This window comes from Marmota marmota, unplaced genomic scaffold (assembly GCF_001458135.2).
Source record: "Marmota marmota marmota unplaced genomic scaffold, marMar, whole genome shotgun sequence".
Lineage (NCBI taxonomy): Eukaryota > Metazoa > Chordata > Mammalia > Rodentia > Sciuridae > Marmota > Marmota marmota.
In genome coordinates, this window is record NW_026000255.1 from 204,352 (window position 1) to 219,256 (window position 14,905).

The 14,905-nt window shown below is 32.7% G+C and overlaps 1 protein-coding gene across 1 annotated transcript in view; it reads left to right on the forward strand.

Moving 5' to 3' along the window:
* Positions 1 to 14,905, forward strand: part of Faah2 (fatty acid amide hydrolase 2) — a 135,214-nt gene that overhangs the window by 27,964 nt on the left and 92,345 nt on the right. Inside the window, exons 4-5 of the mRNA XM_048796711.1 lie at positions 596 to 805; positions 6,894 to 7,035. Of these exons, the coding sequence (XP_048652668.1) occupies positions 596 to 805; positions 6,894 to 7,035 (352 nt within the window). The remainder of the gene's footprint in view (positions 1 to 595; positions 806 to 6,893; positions 7,036 to 14,905) is intronic.

Consider the following 14,905-nt stretch of genomic DNA (forward strand, 5'->3'; position numbering starts at 1 on the left):
TTGTTTTTTTTTTTTTTTTTGTTTTGAGGCAGTGTCTAACTAACTTGCTTAAGGCCTTGCTAAATTGCTGAGGCTGGCCTTGAACTTGGAATCCTCCTGTCTCAGCCTCCAGGACAAATGGGATTAAAGCCACCAGCCCGACTACACTTCTATTTTATACCAAATTTCCTGTATACCTTGATTCTTTCCTGATATCCGTCTTATGTTTCTGCATGATCTTGATGCAATCATTCTACTTTTCTAAATATATTCATCTCTAAGGTGAGCAATAAATGGACTTACCTGTTTGGGTTGTTAGATGGTGAAATTTATATTCCACTTTTATTTATTAAATGTTTGGACATTTATTCTCTCATTTGATCTCCATACAAACTAAAAGTTAGAGAAGTTAAGTGACTTATCCAGAGTTTGAAAAGTTGGTTTGGTATAGAGTTCAAATTTGAACTGTTCTGACTCCAAAACCTGTGTACTTTTCAAAATGTCATACCACACTTCGGTACTAAGAAAATTACCTTATACAGCAGCCAGGTTAGTTTTTTGTAGATTCTCAACAAGCAGTCACTCTTTTTAACTTTCTTTTCTATGGATGTTATAGGAATGCCCAATTCTTCTGGCCTTGTGAACCGTCGTGATGCTATTTCAAAAACAGATGCCACTGTGGTAGCATTACTGAAGAAAGCAGGTGCCATTCCCATTGGCATAACCAACTGTAGTGAATTGTGCATGTGGTATGAATCCAGTAACAAGATCTATGGCCGATCCAACAACCCATATGATTTACAGCATATTGTTGGTGGAAGTTCTGGTGAGTTAGATATATTAGTTAAGGAATCCTTATGAGGAGTAGATACAATATTGCACAAAACTTTGAGAAAGCAATGGTCAGTATTTATGGTAAAGAAAGTTGTGGAATGTGACTATGAAACAGATCATTGAGGACCATTGTGACAATGAACATTCATATTGTTACTTCGTGTGCATGTGTGTGTGTGTGTGTGTGTGTGTATTTATGTATGATGGGAAAAAGAAGAGAATATGAGTTAATGTAGATGCTTTAACTAATTGCCTATTCCTTATGGAGACAAAGGTGATAAAATAGTGTAAGAATATTGAGTATTAATGACTTTGTAAGAGAAACTGTGAATATAGAAGATGTGTTCATAGAAAACTTCTCTGAGGAATTAATATTTATGTTTAAACTCATTTGATTAGAGAGATTTGGTGACTTATTAGGAGAAGAAGTAGGTGAGCCAAGGAACAATGTAAGTTGAGGCAACAGAAAGTACAAATGTCTCTAAGTGGCTTAATGCTTAGAGTGTTCAGTGAACTGAAAGAAAGCCAGTATAGTTCATTAAAACAGAGGAGATAGAAGTGAAATAGGAAAGGTAGATTAATGTAGACTATGTAGAGAAGCAAAGAAAATAGTAAATAGAGAAGTGGGAAGTCTATTTTGGTAGGACAAGAGGTAATTGATAGTGCTCCTCAAGATGAAGAAAGCAGATGGTATGCAAGAGACATTTCAGAGGTAGATATATATGATCTATTCATAGATTAAATATGAATATGTGGATATAAAAGTAAAAATAATAGTGAAAAATAACTCAAGACTTCTGACTTGAGTGATAGCAACAGATTATATTCAGAATGAGGAAATTGGATAGGGGAAACATGAGTGTTTAGCATGATTTAGGAATGACATTTTGGACATATTATGATTAGAGTGTTTTTAAGACATACAGTGAAGGTATCAGGTGGCCAATTGAACATTTTTTATGAGTCAGAGTAAAGATATGGACTATTAGTAATTATTTATAAAGTATAAGCATAATTATGATAAGTATCTTATCTGTAAATTTAAAAGTTTATACAAAATCCATATATTGATGGAAAATAATCAGGTCCTATGACAGAGGATTAGTCAACTTCAGTAATTTGAAGGTGAGAAGAAAAGTATCCATCAAAGGCAAATCAGAATGAGCTACAAGTTATTTAAAAAGAAAACAAGAGTATAATGAACACTAGAATATACAACATCAAGCATGTGTATGTGGGTTACTAATATAAGGCGTTGAAGGTTTTGGTTGCTAAAGTCAAACAGATTTTTGAAATTTCTTTGTTATTTGATCTTGGTCACATAAAGTAGATGCTCAGGATTCAGTTTCCTCAGACTGTAAATTTGCCATAATAATAAAAACTGCCCTGTAAAGTTATTGTGATGACTAAAAACATTGTGACTACAGGTTTCAATTATGGCATACAAAGAGCTTGAAAGTTATTACTTCCATCCACATGGTAAGAAAAACTGGAACAATCGGAATATTGACAACATTTTTATGTTGGCAAGAACACTAAAGTCATAGGGCATAGTGCTGCCCCCAAATTGAGGAGAAAGACAAGCATAGAGAGATTACCAAAACTTAGTAAAGTAAAAACCTAGAAAGTGTAAAACAAAGGATGCACAGAATAGGGAACACTTAAACTACAATTGACGGCTTGCTGAGGTTCAGTGTGAAGTTTGAGGGTTTAAATTTCCAGGTGGATGCAGTCTTACAAGTCCCACACTTTCATGAGTTTTAACTCCAGGAGCTCTAACATGTTCTTACAGTGAATATTAGAGAAAAATTCCCTCATATTTGTGGTAGGGGTAGGGGGGAGTACCCTCTTTGAAATACTTCCAAAGTTTTCTCATTCTTCTAACAAGGAATGCCCACTGAGAAACTATTTTATTAGAACCAAACTGACTGTGGTATTGCCAGAGATAATTGACAAATTGGAGAAAAGAAATACTCATGTCTAGTCCCCTCTCGCTTCTTCTCCCATCTAAGTGGAAAAACAAAACAAATGTGAGAAGCACATGTTGTTAGGGTCTCAGGCCAGAGGAAGAACCTAACTAAATGACTAAAATCTAAACATACGTCTATAGATTATATCTTGTTTCTTCCCTCAAATACCTCACTGCCATATAAATAGGGGTCTTGTACTTCAGAGAAATAAACTGGAATAAATGTGCATCATAGGTGTTACTTAAGAGGATTTTGTGAAACCAAAAGACAACAGGGAAGACTTAAATAAACACCATAGACAACAATAGCTCTATCAGTAATTGAAAGGTCTTATTAATAGAAAATTAATAAGGACATAATTTAAACAGCATCAACAACTGAACCTAATTGACATTTATAAAACACTTCATTCTAGAACTGTAGAAAACTCATTCTGAAGTTCATGGGAAATCATTCATCAAGATAGGCTATGTTCTGGGCCATGAGGCATTCTTAAACAAAATTTTTTAAATATGCATTTTTTAGTTGTAGACGGACAAAATACCTTTATTTTATTTTATTTTATGTGGTGCTGAGATTGAATCCAGTGCCTCACGTGTTCCAGGTGAGTGCTCTACCACTGAGCCCCAGCCCCAGCCTTAAATTTTAAAGAATGGAAATATTACTATACGGCCTCAAACCACAAGGAAATTAAATTAGAAATCAATTACAGGAAGATAGCTAGAAAATACTCAGAGTATATGGAAATTGAATAGCCCACTTCAAAATAATAAACGGATTAAAGAAAAAGTCATAAGAGAGATTTAAAAATATTTCAAACTAAATGATAATGAAAATGCAACTTATCAAAACTTGTGAGAGTGTTTTTTCAGCAGTATATCAGATTGGAAAGCTATGGGGCCTTTATTACACTTATGAAATCATTAAAAAGAACATGTAGTGATAGCTAATTGACATGCAAGTGTTCTGGAAAATAGTGAAAAAACCACAGCCACCAAGAAAACATATAATCAAGGAAAAAAAATCCATATTCAAAGTGGTAGGAAAACTCACTAAATACTTGCTTAACAATGATCTACCCCATCTCTGATATAGTGTGATAGTCAGGAAAACAAAAGCCTAATTCCCAATTCCCTCCCTGGATATAGAGGAAACAAAACAGAACTTAATTTCAATATTTTAAATTGCCTGAGGGCTATGTGAAGGACTGGTTTCTGTTTTCTTTAACTTGGAGCTCAAGTGGAGAATATCACTGTAGCTTGGATTTCATGTCAGTGAAAGCTGCAAAGATGGGCACTAGTCTTCAATGTTGCCAGTGTACACAGACCCACAGACACCTGGGGAAAGACTTTATGTATACAGGAATACAATTGAACATGCAAGGACCCAAGAAAAAACTGAATTGAGATAAGATTCTTTAGGACATTAAGATATTTAAAAGCACTCTTTTATAAAGGAAATTGAATAAAAAACACAAACCCAGAGACCCAGACAATACTCATTCTCAGAAAAGACCTTAAAGGACTTTATGTTTTCATCTCAGGCTGGTTTCAAGGCTAAGAATCTGTACTGCTAATAAATAAAGGTTTCTCTGACATAGAAACAGTCTACAAAGACTGTGAGATGTGGCTGTTTTTACAAATGTCCAGATTCAACAGAAACAACAATGACAACAATAGCAACAATAAAACACAAGCATACACATAGAAAATGTGATCCATTCAAATAAAGGATATGAATGATATAAACCATCGATGAACACAGGCATTGTACTTATACAACAAAAAAACATCTGTCTTAAGGGTTCTACAAAACAAAAGGAAGACATTGGCAAAAATCTAAATTATATGAATCAGAAAAATTATGTGGACCAATTAAGTATATGAATACAAATAATATTTCTGAAAGGAAGTGGGCTAAAATTCTGGAATTCAAAAATACAGTAACTGAAAATTTTATAACAGGAGTTTTCTGTAGTTTTGATCTAAAATGTCCCCCTAAAACTTATATGTTAAAGGCTTGAGCCATGGCCCATGTCTCTGTTGGGAGATATTGGAACCTTTAAGAAGTGGGACCAAGGTCATTGGAGATATTTCATTAAAGGGGTTATTGGTATCTTGGCCACTTTCTCTGTCTATTTTTGCTTATTGGCTTCCATGAAATAAGCACCTCCTCTGCCACATATTCCCACTATGATGTACTACCTCACTTTGGGCCCAACACAACAGAGCAACCCAACTATTGACAGAAGCCTCTGAAACTGAGCCAAAACAAATTTTTCTTCCTTAAATGTTTATTACCTCAGGCATTTTGTCACAATGGATAGTTGACTAACGAAAAGTTTAATAGAACAAACAAGCAGAATAAAATATGTTAGATTGAGGATAGTTCATTTAAAATCATTGAGTCTAAGGAGCAAAAAGAGTGAAAAAAGTAAACATAGACTAAGAGACTCATGGAAAACCATGAAATGGACCAGTATATGCATTAGAGGAGCCATAAATTGAGAAGGAAAAGGACAGAAAATTATTGAACAAATAGTGGCCCAAATTTTCCTACAATGGAGTAAAGCAAATGCAAATTCAGGAATTTATGTTAACTAAAAGTAGAATAAGTCCAGATAGAACTTCACTAAAACACATAATCAAAGTGTTGAAAAGCAAGAAGAACTCAAACCATTATTATTTGCTAATGACATAATTTTACACTTAGAGGATCCAAAAAACTCCACCAGAAAACTTCTAGAACTAATAAATGAATTCAGCAAAATAGTAGAATATAAAATCAATACTCATAAATCAAATGTATTTCTATACATTAGTGATGAATCATCTGAAAGAGAGATTAGGAAAACTACCCCATTCACAATGGCCTAAAAATACTTGAGAATCAATTTAACAAAGAGGTGAAAGACCTCTACAATAAAAACTGCAGAACACTAAAGAAAGAAATTGAAGAAGACCTTAGAAGATGGAGAGATCTCTCATTGTCTTTGATAGGAAAAATTAATATTGTCAAAATGACCATAATACCCAAAGCACTATACAGATTCAATGAGATTACAATTAAAATCCTATCATCTAAAACATATGTATTGAAAAGCAATGACAAAGAAAGTATCGTGAAAATAAAATGAGAAAAGTGACTTACCTTGTTCAAGGGGCTTCTCAATAAAATTATTCTGAGATTTCCAAGCAGAAATATGGAGAAAAGAAAGCAGTGGGATGATATTATAGGTGTGCTGAAAGAAAAAAAAAAGAAACTGTAAACTGAGAATTCTATATCTGGGAAAACTTTCTTCAAAAATGAGGGAAAAATTGAGACATTCACAGGCAAACAAAACCTGAGGGAGTTTGTTATCACTAGATGTCTTCTATAAGAAATTATAAAAGAAGACCTTTAATATGAAATTAAAGGATGCTAGAGAGTACTGCAAAGACATATGAAAATATAAATTTTCTGATAAATGTGAATACGTGGACAAATGTAAAAATCAATATTAGTATAAATTTGATTGGCAACAAGTTTTTTAATATATACAAACTTTAAAAAAATGCACCAAAATTATAAATTCATGTCAATGGGTTACACAATAAATAAAAATAGTTTGCATAAAGCAGTGGGAGGGAGCTGTAAATGAGTAGAGTTTTGCAAACAATTGAAATAAATTGGTATAAATTTAAAATAAATTCTTATAACTTTAAATGTTTATGTGATTCTCATGGAACCTACAAAGAAAATGTCTATATAATATACATAAAAGGAAATAACAAGAAAAACATAATATTACAAAATATCAACTAAATACAATGGAAGGTAGTAGTGGAGTAATTGAAGGACAGAAAAGCTATAAGACTAAAAATGTAACAATGTCAAAAGTAAGTTTTTTATTTTGAGTATTTTAAATTTAAGTATTTTAATCTCTTCAAAATTATAGATTGGCAGAATGGATTAAAGTCATGATCTGAATATATATGCTGTCTACAAGTGACACACTTTTAATCTGACAACACAGACAGCTTAAAAATATATCCTGTGAAAATAGTAACCTAGCTTATTTCTTTAATTGAAAAGATGAATTCTGGTGTTTTTTTTTTCATTTCTTTATAGGTGGTGAGGGATGCACCCTGGCAGCTGCGTGTTCAGTAATTGGTGTGGGTTCTGATATTGGTGGCAGCATTCGTATGCCTGCTTTCTTCAATGGCATTTTTGGTCACAAGCCTTCCCCAGGTAATTTAACATGGTCAGAAGAGTAGTTCTACTTTTATCAATCAGAGCAATGGAGTTTTGGGCACTAAAATTTTATTTTTATTTTATTTATATTTTTATAATTATATAAATGAAGATTATATATGAACAAAATTTATGTATATTTGTGTATATATATATAAAATACTTATATACATTGGTATATAATATATGCACATAAAATTGTATATATTAATGATGTAATATACTATTTCAATACATGTTCATATTGAATAATGTTTATATCTGGTTAAATATATCAATCTCTTCAAATATTAATCCTTTCTTTATGGAGAAAGCTTTGAAAATCCTTTCTTCTAGATTGTTGAAATATATACTACATTACCATTATCTAATTTTACCCCACTTTGTAATAGCAGAACAGAATTTCTTACTCTTATCTACCTATAACTTAGCATTCATGGATCCATTTCTCCCCATTCCTCCATTCTTTTTCATCATTATATGTGTTTGTTTTTATATTAAAGCTATGCTATTTTAATTACTATGACTTTGGAATGTATTTTGAAGTCACATAGTATAATACTTCCTATTCTGTTCTTTTTGCTCGAGATTGCTTTGAACATACTGGTGTATTGTGTTTACATAAAAATTTAGGACTTTTTCTAATTTTGTGAAAAACATCTTTGAATATTGATAGGAATTGCATTCTATCAAATGAGTGGTGTGGACATCTTAACAATATTGTTGATTTCAGTTAATAGACATGGGATATATTTCCATTTATTTATTCTCTTCAGTTTCTTTCATCAATGTTTTATAATTTTCATTATAGAGATTTTCACTTCTTTAAATTTATTCTGAGGTATTTTCTTCCTGTATAGTTGTCATAAATGGAATCGCTTTCCTAATTTCTATTTCAGATAATTGCTATTGGTGTATAACAACACTACTTATTTTTGTATATTGAAATTTTATCCAGTGAATCTGCTGAATTCATGCATTAGTTCTAGTAATTTGGGGTGGAATATCTGGGTTTTTCTGCATATAACATATTACCATCTGTAAACAGTGAGAATTTGACTTCCTCTTACCTGTTTTTGAATATCCGTTATTTCTTTTTCTTGCCTAATTGCTCTGGTTAGGATTTTCATTACTATGTCAAATAAAAGTAGTGAAAGTGTGCCTCCTTGCTTTGTTCTTTATGTTAGGTAGCAAACTTTCAGCTTTTTCACTGTCCACTATGATGTTAGTTTCTGTTTTTACATATGATGTTTATTATGTTGAGGTATACTTCTACAATAAGTAAGTCATACAGAGTATTTTGTTTAAGCAGTGTGTAATTTTATCAAATTCCCTTTCCATGTCTATTGAGATGATCATGTGGTTATTCAGAATTTTTGATTCCCCTTGCTGAGTTTACCACTTAATCATTTTTATAGTGACCTTCCTTTTTTCTTCTTACTAATTTTGATTTAAAATCTATTTTATCTAATATAAGTACACCAACTGATTTTGATTTAAAATCTATTTTATCTAATATAACTACACCAACAGGATACATTTTTAAGCTCTCTGTGTCTTCTGTGTCTGCTTACTGTTGAGGTGGACTCATGGTTCTTGAATGCTGAAACTCACCACAGGTGGTGCTGGCTGGAATAGAAGACTGATATATTGCAGTTGTGTTTCTCTGCCTGTCACCAGGGCTGTTCCTATGGCTCTGTGCAGACTGGCCTGAGGATAGGGGCTTTAGAATGCATCCCATTTTCATCAGCCCATCCCTGAGTTCCAAGGCTAAATTCTTTGCTTCCTACCCTTTTCCAATCCCCATTTAATGGAGTTTTGATTTACACTATGCTGCCCAATGTTGGGATAGTGTTTGTAAAAACAGTCCCTTGGGCACAATGGCTTACAATGAAATTGTTAGCACCTGTGATTCATAACTATAAGGACCTGCACAGTCTAAGGGGTATATCCAGGTCCATGCCACAGCTCTCAGCAATGTAGGCTATAACATAAGTCTATCCCATTGGGTTTTATGTTTCTGCCTACTACCAGAGCAGGTCTAGAGGTACTGTCTTTGAGTACTGGTTAGGGAGTAGCTGTGTTACCCAAGTTTGGAGGACTGGTATTTGACATAGTTTCTTGTCCACCAAGGTTGATGCTAAGCTGTTTGATGCTGAGGCTTATAGCTTCAAGGATTTATAAAGTCTCAATATAGGGCGTGAGGCTCAGGATGGCTCCAAGCCTGCATCTACCTGATGCTGGTGCGGGTCTAGAAGCTTCATCTTTGAGCTCTGGCATGAGTATAGGGATTTTAGTGTCAAGTTTCACCATGGCATGCTTTGCACTGAGCTCCAGGAAAAAGTTATGTAGTAACTTTCATAACTCCCCAGTGGATAGTCTTGCTTTTCTATCTCCCTTGGCCACCTGGATAACACAATTCCAGCAGCCCAGTGTGTGGTTATTCGTCTGAGGTAAACGTTTATAGGTCTCTGTCTGGCAGTGGATTTCATTCTGGTGGGCCTGGTACTGGATTTCAATTCTAAGGTTGACACCCAATTTCTCTTCTTTTCCCCAAGTAGGATGTGTCTCTCTACACACTGCTTGAAGTTGGGGGAGAAGTGATGCAGGTTACTCTTTCTTTTGTGCCTTCTTCAATGTTTCTTTTCTTATCATATTAAAAACAGGCACTATTTTCTCTCACCTGGCTCCCTTAGCTCTTGTGAAGGTAGGTTGGTGTATAGATAGCTGTTTATATTGTTATTTCTTCAAAGATAATCACTGGAATAAGAGCTTAGCTAATATCTTGATTTGCCTCCCAAATTTTTAGCTTCTTAGAAACTGCCAAGTTGTTTGGAAAACTGGCTTTACCATTTGACTTCCTCAATAGCAGTGTATGAGAATTTCTGTCCCTCCACATATCACCAATTAAGTTGTCATTTTCCATTCCTCCTTCCCATAGCCTCTGGCAACCAGAAATCCATTTCTGTCTATGGATTTACCAACTCTGTATATTTCATATAAATTGAATCATGAAGTGTGTGGTCTTTTGTTTCTGGATTATTTTGTTTAGCATAATGGTTTTAGTGTTCATCAATGTTGCAGCATATATCAATACTTTGTTCACATTTATAGCCAAGTATTAATACATTATTTTAATATACTTGAGATTGGGATTCCCTGTGGTATATTCACAGATGTACATACGAAAGTTCAGTCAGATTCATTCCATTGTTCTTTCCCTTCCTTCCTCCTCCTCCTCAGTCCCCTTCATCTAATCTTTTGACCATTTCTCTATTTTGGTGAAATTCCCTTCTCCCTTTTTTCCTTTCTCTTTCATTCTTTCTTGCCTTCTCACTTTATTTTGGATTTGCTTCTACATATCACAGAAACTTTTGACCTCTGACTTTTTAGAACAGGCTTATATATTCAATAATCTAATTTTTTAAAAGCTATAAAATTAACACAAAGATCAATAGGGTATAGGGAGAGGAGTAGTTAGAGTTAGAAGGAGGGGAAGTGCTGGGGACTCAGAGAAATTATATTCCATGTTTCTATGATTATATCAAAATGTATTCTGATGTTATATATAACTAAAAATAATAATGCATCATTTGGAAATACCAGAGTTTCTTGATTCACACAGTTGGTAGACGTTTGGATTGTTTTTAACTTTTGGCTACTGTAAATATTGTTGCTATAGTAATTAACATATCATTTTGTAAGACCTGTTTTTAACTGTAGAATTACTAGATCGTATAGTAATTTTATGTTTAACTGATTGAGAAATGACTAAAATGTTTTCCAGTGTGGCTGAACCATTTTAAATTCCCACCAGTAGTTTTGGATGGTCCCCATTTCTCTGTGTTGTCACCAACAATAGTTATTTTGCATTGTTTTAGTTATAATTATCCCTGTTAGTGTAACACACAGTATCATTTTGATCTTAATTTGCCTTTCCCTGATGACTAACAATGTTTAGCATCTTTTCATGTGCTTGTTATCTATCTTATATCATTTTTAAGAAATGTATATTATTTGCACAATTCGAAATGGATTGTTTTTTTATTGTGTTGGTTTTTAAAGTTGCAGGAGTTTTTTTTGTTTTTTTTTTTATGTGTACTGGAAGTGATCCCTCATCAGATATATGCTCTGTAAGCATTTTTATCCTTCTATGAGTTAGTCTCTATGTCTCTCTGTCTCCATGTCTCTCTCTCTCTCTCTCTCTCTCTTTAGGTTTTGGTACCAGGGATAAACCCAGGCATGCTTAACTACTAAACCACATCCCCAGCCCTTTATTTTTATTTTGAGACAGGGTCTTTCTAAATTGCCTAGGGTCTCACTAAGTTGCTAAGGCTGGCTTTGAACTTAAGATCCTCCTACCTCAGCCTCCCAAGTCCCTGGGATGAGATGTGTGTTGCCACTGCAGCTAGCTCATTTTATTCTCTTGATATGTAAAAATTTACATTCTTCGATATGTAAAAATTTTTAAATTTGATAAAATCCAGTTTATCTATTTTTCTTTTTGATCCCTGTACTTTTGGTCTTATATCCAAGGAAGAATAGCAAAATACAGTGTCATGGAGAATTTCCCCTATAAATTCTTAAAAATTTTATAGTTTTAGCTCTTTGGTCTGCTGTCAATCAATTTTGAGTTATTTTTATATATAGTATATGGCTGAAATCTCAATATTATGAAAATAGACATGCAGTTTTTTCAAACCTATTTGTTGAAATTGTTAACTTTGACCTATTTAATGGTCTTGGAACTTTGATAAAAAATGAATTGACCCTATATCTACATAGTTTTTTTTCTGTATTCCATTCCATTGGTGTATAAAACTGTCCTTATGGCTAACATAATACTGTTTTGATTTCTGTAACTTACTAGCATATTTGGAAATCAGGAAATTTGAATCCTTCATATTTGTTTATCTTTTTCAAGATTGTTTTGGGTATTTGAGGTTCTCTCAAATTTCATGTGCATTTCAAAATTGTTTTTTTCTATTTCTGCAAGAAAATGACATCAAGATTTTTGTAAGAATTGCTTTGAATATGTAGATCGATTTGGATAATTATGTCACCTTAATAATACTAAGAATTCAGAGGAAATACAGGACATGAATGTTGCAGGTCAACACACTCTTCACCATGGGTACCCTGGGCATCCTTGAACCAGTAGAGGGGACTGCCTATGTGGCTATGAAAGGGCTCCCTTGGGACCTGTGTTTTCTAGTGAAACTCAATAGGTGCTGTATGTATTTTGCTACTGTACATTGAAAGATTGGCAAAACGATGCTGATGTATTAAAGAGATATCTTAACACAATTGGATATTGCCAGAGGATACAATCCTCTTAACATTGAGATTTGTTGGCTTATATTTTCAATGCTGCATGGAGATATGTTTGACACATTGGACTATAAGGAATTTGAATAAATTGGGGCTGTATTGGATGACTGGAGATATTACATTATCAACTTTGATTAAATTGTGAAATGATGGATTCCCAAGAGATGAAGAAGATCCAGACAATTGTGAGACTTAGGTTCTGAATTCAATTCCAAAATGATACAGTGCCAATTGAGAGATTGTGTTTAAAAAGAACATCATCTACTTCATCAAACTAGGGCTGTCATAGATTGTTTTCAAAGATTTGATACTCTTGCATAAATGTTATGAATATCTCTTATGTTGATTCCATTTAGTGCGTAATGTATATGGAAATCAAGAGGAAACTTTATGTTCTAAAACAGCTTTTCAACTGGAATTCTCTATTCTTCTTATTCTTCAGTAATGTGTGTAAACTTACATCACCACTTTCCCAACTGAAGTTGTGATAATAAATTATTTGAAGCTTAAATAATGTATAATTAAATCTATTATACCATTAAATTTATTGGGGCACTATCAATCATAGTTCATTTTCTTGCTACATCTCTTTTATGTAAATTTGAATATGTAAAATGCTTAAGAAGCATGGTATATTTTATTGCATAATACTGCAAGTTTTAAATCAGACTAAACTGCTATCTTATCTCTCCTAAATGGCTTTTATGTCTTATCAGAAGGTTTCAGTGGAATATTCTTATATAATTGATTTTGACCCATTTGGATGCAAAATAAAACCAAAATAATACTAAAAAAATTATAACTTATGTCAGGGCTCTCCTCAGTAGAAATTTAGCATAGGCTTTAAAGTAGATATTTTGATAGCCTGATGAATAGACAGGAAATACAAGTTATTATTTTCTAAAAAAAATAATAAATACTATTGAGTAAATTGAGAGGCTATTATCATCAATGAGTTCATCTTTGTAATCATCCATGTAAATATGTTTTATTGATTCTTTTTAGTTTTACATGATGGTCGAGTCCATTTTGATATATTTATATGAGTATGGAATATATCTTATTCTAATTAGGACCCCATTCTTATGGATGTACACTATGATAGTGAGATTCACTGTGGTGTATTCCTACATGTACATAGGAAAGTTATGTTAGATTCATTCCACTATCTTTTCTAATCCTATCTCCATCCCTTCCATTCATTACCCTTTGTTTAATTCACTGAACTTCTATGCTTCCCCTCCTCCCTTTGCATAAGTATGTAAAAAGTAAATTGATTGAAAGTGATTAGGGGACTACATTAAAAAATTATCTGTAGTTATTTTTGGTTAACAGATTCTAAATGTGACTTTAATTTCCTTTTACATTTCAATATTTTCCAAGTGTTCCATAATGTGTAATTTCTTTTTAAATTAGAACATATTAATGTTTATATTATTGATACATCTATTTTGATGTCATATGTTTATATGTTAAAAGCTATACACAACAAAAGGTCTGGGGAAATTATACCAAAATGTTCAAGATTATTTTCTATTATTTTTCAAACATTCATTCATTTCAAGCACCTATACCTTTATAATAGAAATTTTAAGAAGCATAGGCTTCCTATGTATTTAGGCCATTTTAGACAGCGTCTAGAGTCTCAGTTACCTTAGCTTTCAAGAAGAAATTGTGCTTACCTCCTGGTATAGTCTGAATAGGAAAAATTGTGTTGGTGTAAAAAGCACCAATGATGTTTCTGTTTCTTAAATTTTAATTTAATTGAGCTTGGTATGCCTTTTTTGAAATATAGATTAACAGGTAAAATAATTAAATTAGTCTATTGACCCTTGCCAACAGAGTGTCTGTCTTATTTTAGGGAACAATGTGAGAGTTACCTTTCAGTGAACAATTAGTTGCCAAACAATGAAAATAAAACATTATTCTAAGGAGAAAATTTCATGAACAAGGAATGGCTCTAATTTATTTGTTTTCAATTTCTTACAACAATATTTCATTGTTTTCTAACATACAAATATTTCCCCTGTTTAAAATTTTTCTGCATAGTTTAATCTTTTTCATGCTATTTATAGAGATTATTTTTATGAACTTTATATTTGAATTGTTCATTTTTTAGTATATGAAATGAAACTGACTTTTAGTTGATTTATTTTTTAATTGATATATTATAATTGTATATAAAATTGGTATTCACTCTGTTTATATTTGAACATGACATAGTTTAGTTTCATTTTGCTATTCCTCCCCTTTCCCATCTCTTCTCTGTTCCTTTTTTTTTTTTTGCTTTTTTTTTATTGGTTGTTCAAAACATTACAAAGCTCATGATATATCATCTTCCATACATTTGATTCAAGTGGGTTATGAACTCCCATTTTTTACCCCAAATAAAAGTTGCAGAATCACATCAGTTACTCATCCACATTTTTACATAATACGATATTAATGACTGTTGTATTCTGCTACCTTTCCTATCCCCTACTATCCTCCCTCCCCTTCCCTCTCATCTTCCCTCTCTACCCCATCTGCTGTTGTTTAATTCTCTCCCTTGTTTTTTT